The sequence below is a fragment of the Vulpes vulpes genome, chromosome 5 (genome assembly GCF_048418805.1).
Source record: "Vulpes vulpes isolate BD-2025 chromosome 5, VulVul3, whole genome shotgun sequence".
Classification (NCBI taxonomy): Eukaryota; Metazoa; Chordata; class Mammalia; order Carnivora; family Canidae; genus Vulpes; species Vulpes vulpes.
This window is the reverse complement of record NC_132784.1, coordinates 61436261-61460534: the sequence shown is the minus strand read 5'-3', so window position 1 is coordinate 61460534 and position 24274 is coordinate 61436261. Positions and strand designations below refer to the sequence as shown.

The following is a 24274-nucleotide window of genomic DNA, read 5'->3' as shown; positions in this document are numbered from 1 at the left end:
ACACCAGAGGCTCCAGATCTTACCCCTGCAGTAGTGCCCCAACTCTTCTGCATACCCACTTCTGCATACCCTTGGCCCACCCACGCTCTGGAGTGTCATTTCCCAGGGCCCTCCCAAAAGAAACACCATGTACATTCACCACGTACTCTACAAAATTGAATCTGATCAAGATACTCATTTCACAGCAAAGGAAGTGTGGCAATGGGCTTATGCCCATGGACTTAACAGAACTTCCCACACATATTTCATCACCTGGAACCAGGGGGCTTCACTAAAAAGTGGAAGAGCTTCCTGAAGACTCAGTTATAGCACCAGGTGGGAGACAATCCATGAAAGAATGATGGCTGATTTACAGAATAAAGTACATCTTTGAATCAGAGACCACTATATGGTGCTTCATCCCCCTGGCCAGCATACAATTGATCCAGGTACCAAGAGGTGGGAGTAGGAATGACTCATCTTATTACACTGTACCAATCCACAGAGTTTTTGCCTCTTACCCTGAAAAATCTGAGCCTGCTGATTTGGAAATCTTAGTTCTCAAGTGAGGAATGTTCCACAAAGGGATATAACAATGGCACCACTGAATTACAAGATAGGATTGCCACTTGGCCATATGGGGCTCCTTATGCCCCACACATAAACCACTGGGTGAAGAAAAGGGAGGGGGTCCAATCTATTGGCTGGAGTAATTGATGCTGATTCTCAAGGGAAATTTCTACTGCTGCTATACAATGGAGGCTAGGAAGACTTTGTCTGGAACCCAGAGGATTCTCTGGGGCACCTCTGAGTGCATCCATGCTACCCAAAAAGCAGGGCAATTAAGGACCAAGATCTTTTAGAATGAGACTTTGGGTCCCTCTACCAGGTAAAGAGCCCAGAGCAGCAGAAGCTCAGCTGAAGACAAGGGAAATATGGAATAGGTAGTTGAAGAAGAAAGCCATGGATCCCAACTATGACCTTGGACTAGCTACAAAAATGACCAACTAGAAAAATGAAGACTACAATAGCTTTGCATGTTTTTCTTTTATTTTTGTGTTTATTTGTACACACTGTTTTCTCCTTTTTACTTCCCTTTTATTTTTTTATTTTTTATTTTTTTGTTATTATTTATGATAGTCACACATAGAGAGAGAGAGAGAGAGAGGCAGAGACACAGGCAGAGGGAGAAGCAGGCTCCATGCACCGGGAGCCCGACGTGGGATTCGATCCCGAGTCTCCAGGATCGCGCCCTGGGCCAAAGGCAGGCGCTAAACCGCTGCACCACCCAGGGATCCCTTTACTTCCCTTTTAATGTACAAATTGTAGGAGGTCAACTTTATAATTTAATCTTTAGATAATAGAATATTTAGTGGAACTATGACTAAAATTGTGGAGTAATTACTACAGTCAGTACTGGATACAGTGACTATTGGGACAGTGTCTTCTCATTTGTGAGAAAGGTGAGAACATCACTTTTAAGGATAGATATATCTTATTGGTAGGAATGTAACTGATAGGGAGATTCAAATATGTATCGAAGGGCATATGGAATCTGAGTAGTCAAAAAGATGGATTTTGTTACCTATTTTTTGCCTTGGCTCCAGGTCCACCCTTTAGTACCTATTCTTTGATAATGGACTGGACTCAGCATTCCTTCCTTACAGTGAGCATGATGTTAGCTTTGTCAGTAGAGGGCAGTGGAGGGACACTCAGGGAAGGAAAGGATTTGTGTCTTCTTGGCTCCAGTGAACTCTGGTTTGTTTTTCCATGCTCCAGTGCCATGGTCTCTCAGCAGTGCAGGTGCACAGGGCCATCAGGGGCCATCAGGTGGTGCTCTGTTCCAGCTACACACCAGGAGCAGGCACTCCCTCAGCAACCTGGCAGACCTGGTCCAGCCCCAATAACTACTTTGCTGTGACCTTCCTGAAAAGGATACTGCATGCTCCAGGCCTTGCACCTGGAGCAACCCCCTAACTCTCTGCATCTGTACCCTCAGCCTTTTTTACCTTTGCCCTGGACCATCATTTTTCCCAGACCCCTCTAGGCATGGACACCACATACCCACAGCAGTGCCCCAACTTGCTCTCCTACATCTGTTCACCAACTTTGGCTCTTCTCCCTGGAGGGTTAATTCCCATGGCCCTCCATGCCCTGTGTGGAGGTCTTGGACGCCAGGCCTCATCACAGGACACTCCTCTATTTTGGTCACCTTCCCAACAGCCTTGGCTCACCTGTGGCCTGAAGGTTGTTTCCTGCAATCTTTCCAATGTGGATACTGTATGCTCTGGGCCTGGTGCCTGCAGATGGTATCCTTACATTCCCTGCACCTACTCACCAGCCTCAGCTTACCTGTGTTTAGAGGGTTGTGTCTTGCCTGACAACTGTGAAGCAGCTCCGGCCTAGCTAAGCCAGTGAACCTGTCTATCATCCAGTGGGCTGCAGTGAGGTCTGAACCCCCGCCTTGGGGTTGGGGGACCTTGCCAAGTTTGTCCTTTCTTGAGTACTCTCCCTCAGTCCTCAGGCCCCTTTTAGAATTCTCTTTACATCTTTGTAGTTATTCTTTTGCCATAATTTAATAATTCTTTATAGTAATACCCTTTTTATGTTTAAATGATTGTATAGCTTGTCTCCTGATTGGACCTAGATTGAACCACCTAGCTATCTTATTGTTACTGATTTCTAGCTCAGCCCCATTATTGTCAAAGAGCATACTCTTTTAAATTGAGAATTGCTTTATGGCCCAGTATATTTACCATATACTGATCAATATTTTGTATACTAGGAAAAAAACTGCATTCTAAATTCATATATATTATAAAGAAATTAACAGGAAAAAAGACAAAAAGAAAGTCTTTAACTGGCTACTATTTCTGAGGTGCTCTATTCCTTTCTGAGAATCTGAATTCCCATCTGTCGTTTCCTTCAAGCCAAATAACTCCTTTAGCATTTCTTATAGTGCAGAATTGTTGACAGCTAATTCTCTTTTATCTGAAAATATCTATTTCAACTTCATTCTTGGAAGTATATTTTTGGTGAATGCTGAATTCTGACTTGACCTTTTTTTTCATTTTAGTATCTTAGAGATGTTGTTACATTCTCTCCTGGCTTCCAAATTCTAGTGAGAAGCAAACCATCAATTGTTATTCCTCTATATGAGGTATGTTGTCTGCTCTTGATGTTTTCAAGATTTGCTTTTCATCTTTAGCTTTCAATGATTTGACCAGGATATCCTAGTGATGATGGCCTTTCTGTGTTTCTCTAGGTTTGTGAAGTATCTTAAATCTATAAATCTCTCTTTCATCAAATTAGGGAGATTTTTGACTATTGTTTTCCTAAATGCTTTTTCTGCTCTGTTCCTCATTCCAACAGGATCTCAGCCATTATTAGAAGTCCCTGAGTATAGGGCACCTGGGTGGCTCAGTGTTTGAGCATCTGCCTTTGGCTCAGGTCATGATTCCAAGGTCCTGGGATCGGGTCCCTTATCAGGCTCCCTGCAGGGAGAGAGGCAGAGACACAGGCAGAGGGAGAAGCAGGCTCCATGTAGGGAGCCTGTCGTGGGACTTGATCCTGGGTCTCTAGGATCACACCCCGGGCTAAGGCGGCGCTAAACTGCTGAGCCACTGGGGCTGCCCTGTTAGTTTTAAAGATTTTATTTAGGGGCACCTGGGTGGCACAGTTGGTTAAGTGTCAGCCTTTGGCTCAGGTCATGATCTCAGGATCCTGGAATCAGCCCTGTGTCAGGCTCCCTGCTCAGTGCTTCTCCTTCTCCCTCTGCCTGCTGCTCTATTTGGGCTCTCTCAAATAAATAAAATCTTTAAAAGGAAAAAAAAGGATTTTATTTACTTGAGAGAGAAAGAAAGAGAGCACAACCCTCAATCATAAACTCCTTGTCTGCTTTCTTCAGTATTTGGGTCACCCTTCTCTATTCTTTTACTCTGGTTTTAAATAATATGGGCCTGGGATCCCTGGGTGGTTCAGAGGTTTGGCGCCTGCCTTTGGCCCAGGGAGTGATCCTGGAGACCCAGGATCAGTCCCATGTCAGGCTCCCTGCTTGGAGTCTCCTTCTCCCTCTGCCTGTGTCTCTGCCTCTCTCTCTCTGTCTCTCGTGAATGAATAAATAAAATCTTTAAAAAAATAAAATAAAAAAATAAAAATAATATGGGCCTATCTCCTGACTGCCAGTAATTTTTAGATCCAGAAATTATGTATAAAAATATAGTGTCAACTCACTTGGGAACTAAATGGTTTGAGGCTACGGCAATTATGATAAGTGTCAGCTTACCTGTTTCATCTTGTTCCTAGTAAGGAGTCCTGAGCTTTTTATCTGTTCACAGTTCCCTCCCACTGGCGGGTCCTGAATTCTAATTATCAGTACCATATATCTACCAAAAATTCTATTCTGCTTTTCAGAGCTTTGAGGCTTAGCTTTTGATAGCCTCTGGCCCTAAGACTTGGTAAATATCTTGAGATGATTGTTTTGTGTTTTAAGCTCCTCCAGCCCTCAGTTGTTTCTCCAGTGTTATCAGATAACCTGGCTCAGCAGACTTTTTCCTGGCTATAACCCTCTCTCTGGGCAATGCATGGATTTTTAGCTTCTTGCTCAAACCCAGAATCAGCAAATACCCCCAGAGAAAAATCTGCTGCAAATTGTCAGCTCACTTCTCTATGACTCTCTCTACTTTAGAATTTCAAGTCCCCCAGTCCTCTTTCCTTCAGTAATTCTGAGGCCCTTTAAAAAGATAATTTTTATATTTTATGGGGTTTTTTTTAGTTACTGAGGCACTACTTAGCCAGAAGCAACCTTATCCTACTAATAAAGTCTCCAAGCATTTGTAAAATACTTTTCTTTCCTCTGAACTCTGAAAGCTGACTGTCCCCAAGGAGTTACTTTAACATTCCATCTTAAAAACACATTTCTATCGCTAAGTAGGAGAGGAGCAAACTGTTTTATGGCATATTCCCCATAATCACAGCTGCATATAAAATATATATACATATTGTCAAATATTTGAAATGACTGGGATGGGATTATGGCAAACTGTATGTTTGTTTGCTTTTGGTAGAAATATTTCTGAAATGTTACATTGTTTATAAGAAGTATACAAGTAAATGTAGATCATCAGGGAGGGGATGGAGAAGGAACTCAATGGCTGAAATACAGCAGTGGGAGCAGTGGGAAGATTAACCGCATAAATCTTTTAAGATTTTATTTATTTATTTGACAGAGAAAGAGAGCGCAAGCAGGGAGAGCAGTGGGCAGAGAGGGAGAGGGAGAGGGAGAAGCAGGCGCCTTGCTGAGCAGGGAGCCTGACATGGGGCTCCATTCAAGACCCTGGGATCATGACCTGAGCCAAAGGCAGGTGCTTAACTTTTATTTTATTTTTATTTATTTATTTTTAAAGATTTTATTTATTCATGAGAGACACACACAGAGAGAAAGAGAGGCAGAGACACAGGCAGAGGGAGAAGCAGGCTCCATGCAGGGAGCCCGACGTGGGACTCAATCCCGGGTCTCCAGGATCACACTCTGGGCTGAAGATGGCGCCAAACTGCTGAGCCACCAGGGCTGCCCTTGTTAGGTTTTTTTAGATCACTTGTTCCAATTACAGGATATGGGGTCTTTCTTACATGGTTTATTTAAACATTGTACCTTTTCTTTTCTAATAACTGTTAAGATCTTGACAGTGCAGCTGATTACCTATAGTCTTTCTTTCCCTAGAACTTTATTCTAGCCTTTTAAACCAGGCATACTATGGCCTGGGGCAAATCTAGCTTGTTTTTCCCTTGAGCTAAGAATAGCTTTACATTTTTACATGGTTAAAAAAAGTCTACAAAAAATATTTTGATTTTGTGACACATGAATATGATATGAAATTCAAATCTGTGTCCTCAGTATTACTGGAACACAGCTGCATCCATTCACTGACAAATCATCTATGGCTCCTTTCATACTACAATGACAATGCCCAAGTGGAGTACAGGCACATGTCAAAGATAATATAGGTTTGATTCCAGACCACCACAATAAAGAAATACTGCCATAACGTGAGTCAAATGAATTTTTTGGTTTCCTAGGGCACATAAAGCTTATGTTTACACTGTACCATACTCTACAAAGTGTTCACTACCTTTATATCTAAAATACCCTACATATTTATCTTAATTAAAAAATAATTGCTGGGGTACCTGGGTGGCTCAGTAGGTTGGGCATCTGACTCTGGTTTGGGTTCAGGTCATGATATCAGGGTTGTGGGGGCCATTCCTGCACTGCTTTGGGCTCCATGCTCATCAGGGAGTCTGCCTGAGAGTCTCTCTCCACCTCCCCACAAATAAATAAATCCTTTAAAAAAATGAAAAAAAAAATTGTTAAAAATCATCTGAGCCTTCAGTGAGCCATAATCCTTTTGCTGGAGGAGGGTCTTGCCTCAGCAGTCCTGCCGCTGCTTCACCATGCACTTGTGTGTTATGGAGATGGCTGCTTTCCTTAAACCTCATGAACCAACCTCTGCTAATTTCAGACTTTTCTTGGGCAGCTTTCTCACCACTCAGCCTTCATAGAATTGAAGAGTTTTGGCATTGCTATGGGTTAGGCTTTGGTTTATAAGGAGTGTTGAGGCTGGTCTGATCTTTTATCCAAACCACTCAAACTTTTTCTGTATCAGCAACAAGACTGCTTTGCTTTATTTGTGGGAACACCAGAGCAGCACTTCTAATTTCCTTCAAGAACTTTCCTTCACGTTCACAACTTGGCTGTTTGGCACAAGAGGTCTAGCTTTCAGCCCATCTTGACTTTTGACAGGTCGTCTTCACTAAGCTTAGTCATTCTAGCTTTTAAGTGAGAGACGTGCAACTCTTCTTTTACTTGAATATAGGGTTATTCACTTGCCTAAGTTCAACACTGTTGTGTCTCAGGGAATAGGGAAGCCAGAGGGGAGCAAGAGAGATGGGGGAGAGCCAGTCGGTGGAGCAGTCACAACATGCTGAACATCTATGGCCTAACTTTTCTCCCTAACGTGTGTGTGGTTCATTGTGCCTCCATTAATTACAATAGCAACATCAAAGATCACTGATCACAGAGGACATAACAAATATAACCACAAAGAAAAAGTTTGCAATGTTGCAAGAATTACTAAAATGTGACAGACACAAAGCAAACAAATACTGCTAGAAAAAATGGTGCCAATAGACTTGCTCAACACGGGGTTGCCACAAACCTTCTATTTGTAAGAAACACAGTATCTGTGAAGTGCACTAAAGCAAGGTATGCTTATGGTTGCAACAAAGACCACATAGCCCTCAAAATCTATCTAGTGCTTCATGGAAAAAGTTTGCCAACCCCTGCTAAAATACTTCTGAATGATGTTTCACAGAGGAACTTTCTGATGTGGTTAGGCTGCAATTCATGGCCCTCCCTTTATCTGTGCCTTTTACCAGGACATTTTGTAGTGCTTTCCTACCTGGGCTCTGGGCACAGTCATATGACTTACTTTGACCAATGGGAGTCTAAGAGACACAACACAGAGGCTTGAAGTATTGCACAATGGGGGTTATTCTTCTGCTCCTTTGCCACTGTCATGTGAATGAACCCAGGCTAGTCCCTGGAGGATGACTCATGAGAACCAGAACACCCCAGTCATTCTAGCTGAGGCCAGCCTAGGTTTGCCAAAAGCCCCAAATCCCAAGATCATCACAGCTGCCTGGCTGACACACAAATGAGCAAGCCTAGCAGAAATCATCTAAACCAGTCCGATCAGCTGAACCCCAAGGCTCAAGAGCCACATAACTATTGTCACATGCCACTGAAGTTCAGTGGTGGTCTGTTACATATTATTCTGGCAATAGAAAACTGATACCACGAACACATGAATTTTAAAAGTTTCTTTTGCCAAAACAGGTTAGGGATTTTTATTCTTCTGAGTGCAGTTTAGGGCTCTGATGGTGGGGAGAGTCTGAATAAAGCACAAAAGTCCAGGGGTATCTGAGTGGCTTAGTCCGTTAAGTAAGTGTCTGACTTTTGGTTTTGGCTCAGGTCATGATCTAAGGGTCTTGAGACTGAGCCCCATGTCAGGCTCTATGCTCAGTGTGGAGTTTGCTTGTCTCTCTCTCCCTCTGTTCCTCCTCCCCTGCTTGTGTGTGCATGTACACACACTCGAGCACTCTCTTGCTCTCTTTTGCTCTCATTTGTAAAAATAAATAAATAAATCTTTAAAAAAAAAAAGGCACAGAAATCTGGAATTCCAAGGTTTGGGGCGGGGCATCAGAATGCTTTCTGAATTTCTACAAAAATAGCTTGTACTCATAATGGCATTCAGTAATACCTGTGTTTGTTCTGTGACTGAAGCTGCCCACTGGGTCAAGCAAATGCTAAGGCCAGGACTTGATATACCTCTTATCTGCGACACTAGACAGACAGACTCCACCATTTATGGAAAAAGAATTCAATTTATTTCCTATTTATAAAGTGTTAAAAAAGTGCCTTGGGTATAGAATCTAAATGTCTACAGTGTGATGAGTTAGGAGCTCAAAAATATCACTCTTTGCATCCATTAATTATGTTTGCTGCAAAGAAACCAGGTGCCAGGAGCCCCTCCTGTACCAGGCTAAGTGATAGCTTCCTAAGGATCAAGCCTCACAGCCTTCTATGAGGAAGAGAAGTAGAGAGCAGGAAAGGAAAAGGGGCAGAACTGAGGTAGGAGGCCAGGGAGGGTTATGTACTAAAGCCTGTATTGGGAAACACTTTAATTTGCAAGAGGGAAGATCTTCCTTCTTGACTACTAAACACAAGTGGTCTGAGCCTGTCCTACGAAAGTCACATTGCTTCCTGTGCATAGGGTAAACCCCACCCCACAGAGCCATAAATGTGGCCTCTGTCAGGAAGGAAAGGCACCCATCAGTGTGACAAGAAGCAGTCACCTTTGGACTTGTGTGAACTCCTTGCGCAGCCATAAAGAGTCCTGGTAGAAGCGAGGATCGCCCAGTCTCACAGCGGTTCGTTTGTAGAAGTAACAGTATAGCACTGCTGCTGTGAACAATAAATAGGAAAGAAACTTCAGGGATGCTCCTGAATATTCATTACAGGCTAAGGACACAACCTAATAGGGCAAAGGAGCTCTGCCTCATGATTTCCCAGTGACTACTAGCAAGGGCAGTGGGCCATCATCTTTCCTGTTCTTGCCATGGCTGTTCCACTCATCCCATTCTGGCAATGATGGACTGGGAAAGCTAGGACCAAAGCCCTTAGCTGCCTGAGCCACAGGTAAAACCAAAGTGAGGCCTGAGGTTGCTCTGGTCCTTACCTAGTCTCTGGAATACAAATAGTGTTTGAAGTCCATCTGTCCAGACAAAGCGGTTGGAGTTTTTCCAGCGTAAGTTCTGAAGGAGACATGAGTAGAAAGGGAAAGTTTAGTGACCAGAGAGCTGCAAAATGCCACTTGGTTTTAAATCAGGCTAATATCGGGACACCTAGGTGGCTCAGCAGTTGAGCATCTGCCTTTGGCTCAGGGCATGATCCCGGGTCCGGGATTGAGTCCCATATCGGGCTCCCTGCAGGGAGCCTGCTTCTCCCTCTGCCTAGGTCTCTCTGCCTCTCTGTGTTTCTCATGAATAAATAAATAAGAATCTTAAAAAAAAAAAAAAAAATCAGGCTAATCTCACCCTCCTTCTTCCTTCCCACAACTCCCAGGAGTATTTCTCAAAGGAGCTTCAAACTCCCTTTTCTGTGCAAAGGAAATATCCTTTTAACTCTGAAGGAGGAAGTTTGAACTTAGCTACTTATTCCCTTTTATTCCATGGCCTTTTCCAAGGAGAAGTGCTACACATTATCTCAGGACTGCAGTGTTGGTCACTGTCTGGCCTTGAAGATCTCAGGCTCAGTTCCTGTCAGATTAAGGCTTAGTGTACTCAGGATTTAATCAGATTAACAGCTTTATAGTACAGAGTACAAAGCCAGGACCTATTTTGGTCCCAGGACCCAGAGCAGAGACAATCCTTTTCAGGAAGCACCTAGAGAGACTCTGGCACTGCTGTTTCTTTCCTGTGAGCCCTACTTCTCTCTGTGGAATAACAAGGGCAACTTAAGAAGGTTTAGTCTAAAAAGGTGGCTTTATTTTTTTTTTTTAAGATTTTATTTATTTATTCATGAGAGACAGAGAGAGACAGAGAGAGAGAAGCAGAAACAGAGGCAGAGGAAAAGAAGCAGGCTCCATGCAGGGAGTCTGACATGGGACTGGATCCTGGGTCTCCAGGATCACACCCTGGGCTGAAGGTGGCACTAAACCGTTGAGCCATCCGGGCTGCCCCAGAAGGTGGCTTTAGTAGAGAAGTGACTAGGGAAGCCTCCTGGGCTTTTCTTGTGTTCGATCAAGATGAGTACTTGGGAAACATAGGCGATGTTTCCAAAGAGATGGAACAGTTCATGAAGCAGGAGAAATCTGGAACCATGAAAACTGGGATCTACTGTGAGGCCATGTTGGCACCTTGGAGAGGAGTCCTTCTGGTATAAGTGATGAGAACAGAGTTGAGGGCATGAGGTACTAAAGGGCAAGTGGCACTCTTGGCACAGCCATTTCCCACGGGACACTGATATCTAACAATATCTTGTCCCAACGCCTACCTGCCCAAACAGCTAATGATGAAACAGAGTCCCCTTCCTGTTTTACCTCTGGCAGGACTGTTTGGGGCAAAGGTGAACGGAATATTCCAGAAGCGTCCCCTAACTCTTGGATAAGGCAGTCCTTTAACATGAAAGGTTGGGCAGAAGTGCTTTATGCAACTCACATATGCCCAAGCCCAGGTGGCACCACATTCATTCACCACAAACACACCTGTTTCCTGTCAAGGATTCTGTGAGATATAAAAGAATGATGCTGAATTCCTAGGGAAAAGATACTCCTTGCTCCTTAAGCTCTGCTCTTACCATGACCCAGACATGAAGGGAGATGCTGAGGGCAAAGTACACAGCTGTGAGGATGATGGTCCCTTTGAACTTGTGGAATAGGAGGTTGACCAAGCCAGCCTGGAAGACGAAGGTGTTGAAGAACATGAGGAAAATGATGATGATGTTGAAGAGGATTGCGATATCCTGGATGCTGTGGACATCAAACAAAGCACAGCCAAATGGAGGTCTGTGTGATGATCCAAGAGCTGGCTCTGAGTCCTAAGGGACACCATGAAGTCTGGTCTCCCCTGTGCTCTAGCCCTCTGAAACCCGCCCCCCCCCAAGGTGTTATGGGCCTTTGGGGCCCAAATGACATGAGGTTTGAACTACCTGCAGGCCCCATCAGTGAGGTGCAGCCCATAGACAAGGCTTCCCTGCTCTGACGCTCTTAACCTTCTAGACACTTGGGAGAAGCTGCTTTCTTCCCTATGTCTAAAAAAAGCCAATACCACCTGTCACACAATTCCATCTAGTGAGATGGCAATGCCTTTCCCTTAATCTTGGCACGGCTGGTGTCTTAGTGCCATTCAAGTCTCAGTTCTGATGTCCCGTCTTCAGAAAGCCTCCTTTAACTCTACTGCCTTAGGTAGCCCTCCCCTCTCCACCCCATCCGCTTTCCATCCACTTTATGACATTTGTTACTATTCAAAATTATCTTTTAAAAAAAAAAAAAAATGTAGGGCAGCCCGGGTGGCTCAGTGGTTTGGCACCACCTTTGCCCCAGAGCCTGATCCTGGAGACCCAGGATCGAGTCCCATGTCGGGCTCCGTGCATGAAGCCTGTTTCTCCTGTGTCTCTGCCTCTCTCTCTCTCTCTCTCTGTGTCTCTCATGAATAAATAAATAAAAATTTTAAAAAATAAAATAAAAATAAAAAAATGTATTCGTTGTCTCTTTCCACTTGAGTGGAAACTCCATGAGAGCAGGAAATTGTCAGCTTTACTGCTGCACCTGGAATACTGTCTGGTAGGCCAATGAACACTTGTTGAATGAAGGAAGAGTCAAACACCAGTTTTCTTTCTTCTTTCTTTCTTTCTTTCTTCTTCTTTCTTTTCTTTCTTTCTTCCTTCCTTCCTTCCTTCCTTCCTTCCTTCCTTCTTTCTTTCTTAAGGATTTTATTTATTTATTCATGACAGATACACAGAGAGAGAGAGAGAGAGAATGAGGCAGAGACACAGGCAGAGGGAGAAGCAGGCTCCATGCAGGGAGCCGGATGTGGGACTCGATCCCGGGTCTCCAGGATCATGCCCTGGGCTGAAGGCAGGCGCTAAACTGCTGAGCCACCGGGGCTGTCCAAACACCAGTTTTCTATTGAAACTAGCCTCATGGAGTCTGTAAGCCACTGGGGAAGAAAAATGCCAACAGCTTCTATCCCATATATATATATAACTGATAGAACTGCCCTTTTAACCTGTGGTTCTGTAATCCTCTTTCATGACAATGTAAGACAATATTTCTACTCACAGATAGAGAAAATGACCCTCTGACTGCTCCCTGGATCCCAGACCCTTGTTAGAGGTATATTAATACAGGACCCTTGACATGTCTATGGAGTACCCAAGATACGCAAAATTTTATTTTCCCTGAGGTTTCTCTATTAATAACTTTAAAATGCTAAATCACAATTGTCAGCTGTCCAGTCCCACCCACTGAACTCACATGAAGAGCACCAGCTGGATGACAGGAGCCATCCGGAGTAGCTCCGAGAAGGAATTGACAAAGAGGTCATAGGACAGCAGCAGGAACTGCAGTGAGAGCACCAGGCTATAGTTACTGGTCTGGAGCATCTTCCTTCTGCTTTATTGGGCCCCCAGGGGCACATTCCACAATTTCCCAAAAGAAAGCTCCTGGCTTTCTCCCCAGCACTGAGGGAGAAGCACTAGTTCCTCAAATCAGAGCTGTTTACCTTGAAGACAAGGGCCTGTTGGGGAGGGGGGGGGGGGGGAGAAATTCATTAATACAGTAAATATTTATTGAGGCTCTAATCCATGCCAGGTGTAGGTGCTTGGAATACGTCAATGACCAAAACCACTACCATGTCCAAAAAACCCAACTAGTCACTCCTTCTGGGGAGCGTTATCCTCAAACTTTCTCCATGCCTGGAAACTTCTAAATGCAGAGCTCTTTCTTTTTTCTTTAAGTTTTGCTTATTCTTTTGACGTAATCTCTACATCCAATGTGGGGCTCAAACTCATGACCCAGAGACCAAGAGTCACATGCTCCTCCAACTGAGCCAGCTGGGCGCCCCAATGCACAAATCTTTCTAACCACTTTTGAGTTCAAAGGAATCTAGGAGTACTACAAAGAGTGTCTGTCTGATTGTGCAATTAATACTAATTCTAATACTAACTGCAGCAGCAAGCCTTTATATATCACTTACAATATGCCAGGGACTATTTTAAGTAATCGCTACAGCCAAAGTGGGGCTCAAATTCTTGACCCTGAGCCCCGTTATCAAATCACATGCTCCACCGACTGAGCCAGCCAGGCACCCCTGCCTGGGGCTATTCTAAGCACTGAAATTCTGTAAATCTCACAATAACTGTGTGAAGTAGAAGATTCACTATTATCACTCTACCCCTTATGCAGCTAGGACAACTGAGGCTCAGAGAGGTAAAATAATTTGTCCCAGCTCTGTGAGCTGGGATTGGGATTCAGGCAGCCTGGGTCCAGAGTCTGTGCTCCTAAGTACTCCCCAAAGCTGCCTCTCACATAACAGATGGGCTGATAGGTAACTAGGTGGGAAAGATGTCGGAGCCAGAGAAGTAGGAAGGGGTGCAAGAGGTGAGCAAGAAATAGTGCTCTCCCGCAAGACTCTGTTTAAGGTGGCAACAACAGAGTGGCACCATATGAAGGGAGCCTGGCCTTTACTTTCGCATATTCCAAGGCCCAGAAATTGTTCTGGGGGTGTCCTGTGACCCTTCCACCTCGGTCAAATCTCTAAGCAAATTTCAAAATGCTCTGAAGTGTCAGAGCACAAGATCAAGCTAACATCTGTAAAACGTTTTGCAATCATTATCCACGGGGTCACTTATCCTACACCCGTCTTGAGCACCAGCCATTAGTGTGACCATAATCCCCGGTATCACACGGAGGCTCCGACAGGTTCCGGAACCGCATCCAGCTCCCCTGGCGGAGAAGCCCCACCGTAATGGCTGCAGGACCACACGGTCTCTACGCCCAGCCCCCTCATTCGTCAGACGACAGGACAGCCGCCGCCTACCACCAGCACTATGACAGACGTGGCGACCAGGCCAGCTGCCTCGAACCCTCGCAGCTACCCGGCAAAGGGGAGAGGGTGATTCCCTCCGTCCTGCAGGCAAGAACACTTCCACAGGGCCAGACTTCAAGTCGCCCCGGGTCGCCGGTGCGCGGGGCAGGCCTCACAGCGAGGGGGTACACCGAGCCCGCGCGCCAGGCCACGGCGCCACCGCCCCCGGCTGGCTGCCGTCAGGACGCCCAGCGCCTCCGCTGCAGCGCGGCGGCGATTCGCCAGGGGGCCAAGCCGGCTCGGTCTGTCCACAGCTCCCCTCCCCGCGTCCCCTTGGTCCCCAGGGCAGTCTTCCTCTCAGGCCTTCCCCATCCACTTCATAACGGGGCTACCTGGCAGAAAACCCGCCCTGCACACGAACAGCGGAGGCTCCGACTCGGGTCACCTCACCCTCTCCTCCAGCACGCTCACCTCCGAGACCCAACGCCGGTTGTCATGGGGACGCCGGCCTGGCTTCCGGAAACCGCCTTCAGAGCCCGGAAGTAGGTGGCGGCCGCGGGCTCCGTCGGCGCCGCGCACCCGCCTCCCCGGCGTTCCGGCCGCTCTGCGGTCGGCCCGGCCGCCGCGTTTGGGCAGGCCCCCTCGGGCCCTCGCAGCGTCGCCGCATCCAGCTCCTGCCTTCCCAGCTGCTGCCCGCGGCCTCGCTGAAGGCCAGCCCCCGGCGGGAGGTTTCGCGTCGCCGAGCGCGAGATGGGGGTGAGGGACCGCGCCGAGCGGCGGCGCCCCCTGGGGAAGGAACGCCTCGGGGCCGTGGGGCTGGGAGCCGGCGGCTGGACTCCATTTCCCAGGCGGCCGCGGGCGCCACCGGAAGCGCCGCGCGCCTATAAGGAAGGTGGCGCGGCTCGCTTTCCCTGGGGCTGCGGGGCCGGCGACGGGCGCTGCGGAGTTCCCGGCTGCTTCGGCTGGAGTCCTGCTGGCTGCGGCGCCGGGCGGCGACAGAGGCGGGCCTCGGAGACCCCTGCGGCCCACTGTGGTTCGGGGGTGAGGAGGAGCTCGAGCGGGGAGTTAGGGAGCTCGAGCGCTGGGTCCGCTGCCTCCTTGCTTTGCGCTGTCGCTCGCCACCCCTCCCTTGGCCTCGGCTTTCCCTTGTAGGGAATGGGACGCCGTTGTCTGTGCCCTTCCTTCTGCAGGTGTGGCCTGCTTGTACAGGCACGAAAGCGCTTCGGAAGTCGCTGGCAGCAAGCGGAGCCCCTCGCCCTAATTGTCAGCCCAGGCTGGCCAGGACCAGTACGCGGCCCTTCGTCCCCGCAGAGGGCCCTGGACAGGGGATCCGGGGCACCAGAGCCAGGCCCGAGCAGCCCGAGCAGCCCGAGCAGTCCGCAGTCCGGGAGGCCGGTCTGTCATCCCTGGGGCGCTAAGGAGCGCCTTGCTTTGCTACCTCCTGATTGGAATTTAGGGGACCTGACCTTACAGAAGCCGCATTTGGACCTGAGGAGTCCTTGGAGCTGAGGGAAGCGAACCTGGGTTCCTGTACCCGCTGTGCCACTCACCGTGGCCGAGCCACTTCCCTTCTTTGGGTCCCAGTGATTTTGATCTGTAAGAGAAGAGTTTAGGACTTGAACCCGAAGTCTGATTCTCAGGATTCCCAAGTCCTCCACCATTCATCTGGGAAGTGGGGGCAGCAAATTGACTTTCTGTTCCTTCATCCACTTGTAGTTCTAAATTTTAAAAGTAAATATTGTTAAGAATTCGGAATAGAGTCCTTTTTCCTAAGATTAAGGGCTGAATGGAAACTTACTCATTTCCTGCGCAGGGGCCTGATCTGTTTTACTGCAACCAGGCAGAACCCTTTTTTGTCAAGGGACCGAGGAGAGTATTAGGTTGGAGGGTACATCTCTTAGATTGTGGTAGACGAAGTTTGATGCACCGCCTGCATGGTTTTTACATTTTTAACTGATTAACAGAAAGAAGAAGGATATTTTGTGATACATAAAAATGATATGAACCTGAAATTTCAGTGCCCATAAATAAGCACTTTGGGGAACATGGCTGTGTTCTTTTGTGAAAGTATTGTCTATGATTGCTTTTGCACTCCATCAGAAGAGTTGCTGACACAATCAGGAAAGAGGCTACGGCCTGCAAAGCCTAAAGTATTTACCATTCCGGCCCCTGATAGAAGAGGAGCTGATCTGCCTTAGAATGGGGCTTTACAAAGTGAGGGCAGAATCAGAGACCAAACTATGGTGAGCCCATCCTGAAATCATAGCACAGCCTACTTTCATGGAATAAATGAGAGAATATTTTCAGAGTTTGGGCTGCAGTTTTCACTTTATTCTTTTTTCTCTTCTTTCGTACTCTCTGGCAGAGGAAGGGCTCATCTGTGTACTGTGAACAGTATAACATCACAGCCCTCTGTCAGAAAAGTGTCCCCATGGTGAACTCTTAAGTCTGTCCCAGAGCAGTAATCCAGAATCTGTTGTAGAAGGGTGGATACAGCCCTTTTGGATTATATTTACTTTTGTTTTTTCTTCTCCGAAGGAAAAGGAAGTCATGAAAGATACTTGTCTGATGGATCCAACCTGCTGACTAGGTGCTTCATGCTGACTTCACTGGGAGATGACTGAACATCTGGTGACTTGAAACTTTCTCTGCTCTTACAGAGACTAAGGGGACACCTCTGAAGCTGGGTGGCAAATCTCTGAGCTCTGTAGTTGAGCCACAAAACTTATATGAAGATGGTGGTGTTATGGTGTTATTTACCCTCAGCCTTATGGAACTTTGTTTTTCCCCCAGCCCCTCGAGTCTTCTCTTCTCAGTGATTACTGCCAACTTGGGTCACATTGAGCGTTCAGTGTCTGTTTCTGTTTCTAGTTAGGTGGACACCTGCCATGGAGTGAGTTGGCATGGCATAGTATCAGGGCTACCAAGAGGCCTGGCCTGGCATGGAGGCCACAAGCTTCAGGCTGTAGCTTATAGGTAGGATGGACTGCTGTGACAATAGTAGAATACTTTGCCCTTACAATGTCCTCATGGACATTTTCTCACTTGCTCTTCTGACAGTCTATGGTCAAGGAAAAAACAGGAGCCTTAAAGCCAAACAGACAAGGGTTTGAAACTTCCTGCCCATTTCCTGGGTCCTAATGCTGGCATTTAATCTTCCTGAGCCTTAGTTTCCTCATCTATAAAATGGGGATGATAACTTCTCACAGGAGCAAATGGGTTCTAGTGGGGTGTCTGCTCATGGCTGCTCTTCAGTGTATTCTCATTACCATGCTTTTCTTTCAGATGAGAAGAATGAGTCCTACCAATGCTAAGTGATTTGCTCAAGGTGCCCCACTTCATAAGAATTGGAGCCTCGGCCATCACTCTGTCAGTCTGCCACTAAGTCTACAGGGTGAGGAATCAAGTGTCTTATCTCCTTGGGAGTTCTTAGCTGTTTAAGGGACCTGCCTTTTTTTCTATTAGCTGGTTCAGATTGAGAGGTATCAACTGCAGGATGTCCTAGTGTCTCCTCCTTGGTGTGAGTCCGTGGGACAGGCTGACTGCCTTGAGAGCTGGGCCCATACTGCCTACATGTTAGCTGAGAGCAGAGATGGTCCTGTGGCTTTGTGTATTTGCCTGCTAGCCCTCATGCCCAGTTGCCTGGTTTGTACGAGCAGCTGCTCAGGGCTCTAGGTGTTTGTCTGAAACCAGAGCTGGTTTCTGACTTTATCAAGGACATAGAAAAATCTCAAAATAAACTCATGCTTTCTAGACCGTGAGTTCTCGCTTCCTCTTTTCTCCTCTGAACTTTCCCCAGAGGAAGAGAAAGCAGAAGTCTCAGGCCTAGGACATCTGAGGCTTGTCCAATTCAAGGTGTAGAGTGTGGGGACTCTAGAGTGAAGGCCTGGTCTTACTTCCTCAATAGGAGGGTTAGCCCCATAGAGTTCACCAGCTGCTGAAGAACTTTCCTATAGAAGTGGGAGATCATAGGACTTCCTGTCAGCTGGCCTAATAGCAGGGTGTTTGCTCCTTGTAGATTATAATTTTTCCACCTTCTGTTAGAACCGAGGGCCTAGGCATTTGTGTGATCTAGCCTGGGTTTGGATTCCTGTCCCTTCTTTTCAGTGGGATAGGGTGGGGTGGATTCTTTACCTTTTGGTCCTGTGAAGAGAGGCTAATCCCAGGGCTTTGGGCCAAGAGCCTTGAGCCAGAGCTACCAGGTACTGGGGTGGGGCCATCCTTACTGTCCATAACCAGAGATCAGGACTTCCAAGTCTCACGGGGCAGTGCCCAGGCTGGTAGCAGGAGAGCTAAAGTGAAAAGTGTCCACACTTCCAGCAAGAGCAAGCTCAGTGTTACCTCCTTTAGCTATTATGTGGGATGCACTCAAGCCAGCAGAGCCAGCAGGGACATATGTACTTATGCTTCTTCCAGGAGCGCCTAATCAGAATGGCTGTGGGATGGTTCTACTTGTCCTTTTACTCGCTGTGGTTCCTGGGCTTGATGTGCATCATCCTCACCATCTATTGGGTGCAGTTGTGGCATGGTGGCTTTGCCTGGGATGGCACCCTTCTCATGTTCAACTATCATCCAGTATTCATGGTTGTTGGCTCAGTGGTACTCTACAGTGCTGGTGAGTACGAGGTCATGGGAAACATACTGTGGCCCAGCCCTGGCTGTGGTAGAGCTTTTGTCACTGTTGAGTTATTGGGTCTATGAGAGTAGGACAGATTGGGCTGTTTCTGAGCCCAGGTATCATTTGTAGGAAAAAATGGTGAGAATGGGGCATCTGAGAAGGGTACCTTTACAGATACTCTAAGGTAGGGGTTGGCAATATCTTTCTATAAAGGATCAGAGAGTAAAGGCTTTGCAAGCCATATGACCTGCATTGCAACTGGCTATCTATCTGCCATAGATAACTGGAAAACATGAATGTGGCTGTGTTCCAATAAAGCTTTACTTAAAAAACAGCTGGATTTGGCCCGTGAGCTGTAGTCTGCCAACTTCTGCTTTAGGGAGAGGAAGACTGAAGCCTCTCGTCCCCCAGTCAGGATTACATGAGGGAACTGCTTACTCTGCCAGACTCATCTGTGCCCCATGCATTCAGAGCTGGGCCTTGGGGCCCTGGTGAACCTCATCTCCCCACCTGTAAAATGGGAACAATGACAACATGGATCATAGCAGCTTATCCTGTGTACTTCAGATACATCATCCTGTTTTGTTCTTCCAAGAAGCCTGTGAGATGGGCTGTGCTGTTATCCCCATGTTACAGATGAGGACACTGAGATTTATTTTTTTTTTTTTTAAGATTTTATTTATTTATTCATAGAGACACAGAGAGAGAGAGGAAGAGGCACAGGCAGAGGGAGAAGCAGGCTCCATGCAGGGAGCCTGACGTGGGACTCAATCCAGGGTCCCCAGGATCAAACCCCGGGCTGCAGGCGACGCTAAACCGCTGCACCACTGGGGCTGCCCGACACTGAGATTTAGAAACAAGATGTCAAATAGCCAAGAGGCAGAGCCAGGATGTGGACATAGGCCATCTAACTTTGCTAAAAGCCTGCATTTGTGACCACTAACAGTTGTGAGTATTCAATTAGAAAAAAATAATGAATGTGACATTGCCTTTTTACCTGCAGAGCTGCACACAAGTGCATATATGATGTAACAACAGACTGGCAGATTGATAAACCTACTCCTCCCTTTTTACTACTATGTTTTCTTCCCGCATCATGGCCAACTGCTATCCCAGCAATGACACAGGGATAGGAGATGCTGAGAAGGGGGTGCTGCATCCCAGCATCTCCTTCTCCCCTGGTTGGGAAGCTGTGCGGGGCCATGTGAGGTTAGTTCCCCCAGTGTTGAGGGGAGCAAGAGGGGAAGAGTCTGGGCCCTGGGACATTCTCTCCCGCAGCGTCACTGCTGTACCGCCTGCCTCAGTCGTGGGTGGGGCCGAAGCTGCCATGGAAGATCGGCCACGCCATGCTGCACCTGCTGGCCTTCATCCTGACCGTGCTGGGGCTGGTGGCCGTCTTTCAGCTCCACCGCCGCTCCAGGATCACCAATCTCTACTCCTTGCACAGCTGGCTGGGCATTGTCACCGTCTTCCTTTTTGCCTGCCAGGTGCGTTCTCCCCTTTGGGTTCCTGTTACCGGCTGGTGGCCGTGGGCTCTGGTTGGGGCTTTCCTTGCACCTGTGCCACACACTCCCTCTGCTCACTGGCTGGACACAGCCCCACAGGCCACATCCCCATAGCAGTGGCAGCTTAAATAGCCATAGGACGCTGCTGCTTCCCACACTCATCCATTCCTGCTCTTACCCATCACACTACTCCTCTGTCATTCCGGAGCATGCTGAGCTAATAACTTCATCACAGCATGTGCCACACTGACTCTAGGTAGTCTTTTCCACCTTTCCCATTCCCACCTTTCTTTGAACTGGAAGCAATTCTGGAAGTGGTTTTTGCATTTTGACATCAACCCCGTATGAGCAAGGAGTCTTAGGGGCCAGGACTGGAAGGAAGCAGAGACACACAGGGATGGCTGGGATTTTAGGAGACTGGGCTCATAGCTAAGCATTTCATGGGATGTGCTGGTTTGACTGAGCAGCCAACCACAGCATGAAAGCTGGAGTGGCACCTAGTGGGAGGTTTGAGCCAGTAACAAAGGGTGAGGGACCACCGCAGGGCAGGAGGCCCTAGGGCAGGGGGCTGTGGGATGGCCTGGGGCACCACTGGGCACAGCACAGTGTGGTCAGGCACCTCCTCCCTGTGTCCACAGTGGTTCTTGGGCTTTGTTGTCTTCCTGCTGCCCTGGATGTCCATGTGGCTGCGCAGCCTCCTTAAACCCATCCACGTCTTCTTTGGAGTCATCATCCTGTCTCTGTCCATCGCATCTGTCATTTCTGGCATTAACGAGAAGCTTTTCTTCAGTTTGTGAGTGGGGTGGGGGGGGCAACTCTAACATGGACGGGAAAGCATAGGGTCTTCAAAAGATGCACCCTGTGATCGTAGGACCTTGCCAAGGGAGGGGAGACTTTGGGGTTGAGCTTGTTCCTGATCTGGAGGGTCATGAAGTCTTTAGGTTGAGATTGGTAAATTGGTCAGCAAATATTTATTTACCTTCAGATTGACTTGGTGCCTACTATGTCTCAGAAACTGTTCTAGGTACCTTAAATTGAATCCTTTAATCATTTATAACGTAGATACTGTTGTCATTGCCATTTGCGAATAAGGGAACTGAGGCACAGAGAGGTTAAGTAACTTACCCAAGGGCACACAGTGAGGAAGTGGCAGAGCTGGGGTTTCAGTTAAGATTGCAGCCTTCATGCCTAGCCACTACCGTCTCCCCATTTTTTTAAGGCAGGGGTGTGGGTAGTGAAAGGAAATAAGATATGAAGTCAGACTTGGGTTTAGGTCTTGGCTGTGCCATTTACTAGTTGTCTGACTCTGGGCAAGCTCATCATGCCTCTTAGAGCTTTAGTTCTGTCAGAGGTAAAAAGCAGTCTGCAGATGTTTTTTGTGGTGGTGGTAGGGACTTAGTACGTTAATGCTTCAGGTCACAGATGGTCCTTGGAAGCTTTTCTCACCATCTGCTAATGGTGTTGGGTCTCCTATTGGGCAAAAACAGGTGAAAAACCTTTCAGGGGCCCACATTATTTTGTCATTTTCAGGAACAATGCCACTCAACCATACACTAATCTGCCCAGTGAGGCTATCTTTGCCAACAGCCTTGGGATGCTGGTGGTGGTCTTTGGGCTACTGGTGCTCTATATCCTCCTGGTTTCATCTTGGAAACGCCCAGAACCAGGGATCCTGACTGAGGGACAGGTATGGCGTCCTGGTTTCCCCCTTCCAGTTTGGGATAGGGCTGAGTCTAGAGGAGACTCACCTAGGAAAGCCTTGGGCCTTGCTAGGAAGACCACTCAGTAACATGGTGGGAAACCCAGTATCTTGAAGGTGGGGTTGGGTTGGCTGATGGGGAGCACAGATATCAAAGCACATCCCAGCCATTGTGACAAACATAGCTGTTTGGGCTCAGCAGCTCCTGGGGCCTGCCTCTTGGGAGAGGACAGGTGGACAGGATAAGTGACTTGGTCACTGGTAACTGAGGTCACTCAGTCAGGAAATGGTAGAGTTGGGATCTATAGGCCAGATGTTTACGCCAGTCCCCTCAAATTTCTGTGGTTTCATGAGGGGAAAGTATGGCCTTCTCTCCCCCAAGAAAGTGCTTGCGCATGAAGAAAGGGTGTTGTAATTTCTTCTTTTCCAGTCTTCGAGCTAGTCTTGAGGGGTAGGAGCTTATCTAGCGGGTGCTTGCTAAAGGGTGCAGTGCTTGGAGTAGGTTTTGCCTGTTCTTGGCCAAGCTTCAGGCAAAGGTTGTGGTGAGATGGGGTGTGTGTCAGGCCGAGGGACATTGGGGCTTCCCTGAAAGATGAAGTGGCTTGCCTGGGGACCGCTCTACAGGTTGGGGGTTTTTCTGAAGAACTCAGGCCTGCACATTAGGGTGTGATGCCATTAACCCCTGTGTCTCTGCCTGTCTTTCCAGCCCCTGTTGCGTGATGGGGAGTGAAGCAGGAAGGGGCACCCAGGAGCAGGTGGAGGTGCTTCCCCTCAGAAGCTCTGCTCTGCCCGGGGCTCCTGTCTGGTTTCAGCGACAGACCTGCCTTGGGCTCTGGGCCCCAATCTCTTCTGGCCTCCATGTGGTGGTTGGGGGGGGGGGGTGGTCTGCTCATTCCACCAATTTGCTGCCCACCCTCCTTGCTTGGTGGCTTCGGCTTCTGTACTCCTTCCTGGCGTCACTTTCTTGGGTTCTTCATTCACTGTGGCCTCCTCCCTGCACCACAGCTGCTCATGCTGCCCCTGCTTTCTGTGTGGTCAGGCTGATTTCCCCTTTAGACTCCAAGGATGTGACAGAAAATCTTGACAGCTCAAAGGAGCCAGGAGTCAAGGGCAATCTGTATGTGAAGAGTGAGGTATCTGTATCTACACCAATCTGTATGGTAATGGTGTCCAGCAGCTTTCCCTTAAAGGCATGTGTTTCATTTGGGCCGCCCCCACTGTGGGGGGGCATCATCAGCCATCATCTCCATCCAGCTCACCAAGATGTGAGGCTGGGCACAAACATCTTGAGGTGATGGAAGTATGGGGGGAGAATGGCAGCAGAGCAGCTTCTGCAGAGAAGCTGAGCAGCTGACTGCTCTTTGCTGTTCTGTTTCATGTTGCCACGTTCCCTGTCCGCCTACATTGTGACCATGTGGCTCTGCTTCTACTGCTACAGCTCTGGCCTAGATCCTGGCCTCCCCTATGACTTACATGCCCGTCATGGTCAGGCAGCCTGATGAACCCTGGTAGCCTCTTTTTCCAACAACATCCTGTCCAACAGGGATGATCCTCAAGGGTGCTTCAGACTTCCTTTGCTGCCCCTCACCAGATCAGGGCCTCTCTGCCGCTTCGCTCTTTTGGCAAAGTGCCAACCCAGCTGATTTTCACTCTCCAGCTCACCATAAAAAAGCCAAAGTTGTGGTACATTGTGCCCAGCGGACCCCAGGGGCCACAGCCACTTTCCAAGGTGCTCCCTGCTGAGTATCAGACTGCCTCATTTCCCTCTCTGGTGACTTGCTTGGCCAAACCCAGTCTCCTATTATGCCAGAGGGTGAACAGCTGCTTGCCTCTTGAGAAGCTGGGGTTAGGGTGAGGACGGGAGAAATCTTGTTCCTCTCTTAAGTGGTGGCAGTGGCTTTTCCTGCCCTTTCCAAATGAGCCCTGCCAGGTCCCAGGCTCCATACTGCTGTGCTTAGTGACAAACGACACAATACCTGGGGGCTGGGATGCATTTACCCTTGGCAGGTGGAGAGGAGGCTGGCTGTCCGCTCCAACCCCACACGGCCTGGTGTCAGCAGGACTGTGACTGAACTTCCGAGTGATGGACCCTTTGAAGCCATTGGGATAACTGCCAGACACCTCAGTCATGTGACCAGCGCCCCCTCTTTCCACATGGATAGGCCTGTAACCTGAAGCTTGATTTCCATTTATCATGTTTTTAAGAATCAAAGCCTCCTCTAGTGTAATGACATTGTGGTTAAGTGAGCTCTGGGAAACTTGTAAAAGCCTCTGGGGAGGAACAAACCAAAAGGCACCAAAGATCCCATGACTATCCTCCTGGAA

The 24274-nt window shown here is 47.9% G+C and overlaps 2 protein-coding genes across 24 annotated transcripts in view; one reads left to right on the top strand and one right to left on the bottom strand.

Annotated features, from left to right (window-relative positions):
* TMEM138 (transmembrane protein 138) overlaps positions 1 to 14734 on the bottom strand; it is a 26701-nt gene extending 11967 nt beyond the window's left edge. For 4 of the 10 annotated variants that reach the window (XR_012001614.1, XM_025987397.2, XM_072758214.1 and 1 more), the window contains exons 1-5: positions 14520 to 14615; positions 12576 to 12837; positions 10898 to 11069; positions 9279 to 9354; positions 8896 to 9004 (exon numbers count right to left, since the gene is read on the bottom strand). Coding sequence is in view for 9 of the 10 variants with exons in the window: in XM_025987397.2 (XP_025843182.2) it covers positions 8896 to 9004; positions 9279 to 9354; positions 10898 to 11069; positions 12576 to 12703 (485 nt within the window). In the remaining variant the exon portion in view is untranslated. Of the gene's footprint in view, positions 1 to 8404; positions 9005 to 9278; positions 9355 to 10897; positions 11070 to 12575; positions 12838 to 14519 lie in introns of those variants that run through there. The other 6 variants (XM_072758211.1, XM_072758213.1, XM_072758212.1 and 3 more) reach the window with 6 other exon arrangements.
* On the top strand, positions 14659 to 24274 carry CYB561A3 (cytochrome b561 family member A3). Of its 14 annotated transcripts, none has more exons than XM_072758219.1 (9): positions 14659 to 14883; positions 15318 to 15723; positions 16666 to 16758; positions 17413 to 17521; positions 18544 to 18742; positions 20024 to 20232; positions 20889 to 21043; positions 21781 to 21937; positions 22656 to 24274. In XM_072758219.1, exons 5-9 carry the CDS (start codon positions 18559 to 18561, stop codon positions 22677 to 22679), a joined length of 729 nt encoding a protein of 242 aa, XP_072614320.1. In that variant the 5' UTR covers positions 14659 to 14883; positions 15318 to 15723; positions 16666 to 16758; positions 17413 to 17521; positions 18544 to 18558; the 3' UTR covers positions 22680 to 24274. The 14 variants fall into 14 exon arrangements, with proteins under 14 accessions (XP_072614320.1, XP_025843180.1, XP_072614325.1 ...); XM_072758224.1 differs by having other exon boundaries at positions 14673 to 14883; positions 15318 to 15858; XM_072758226.1 differs by having other exon boundaries at positions 14701 to 14883; positions 15318 to 15414.

Coding starts and splice junctions, on each gene's coding strand:
- CYB561A3 (XM_072758219.1), top strand. CDS start 18,559: ATGGCTGTGGGATGGTTCTACTTGTCCTTTTACTCGCTGTGGTTCCTG. Junction 18,743..20,023: donor AGTGGTACTCTACAGTGCTG/GTGAGTACGAGG, acceptor TCTCTCCCGCAG/CGTCACTGCTGTACCGCCTG. Junction 21,044..21,780: donor GAGAAGCTTTTCTTCAGTTT/GTGAGTGGGGTG, acceptor TGTCATTTTCAG/GAACAATGCCACTCAACCAT.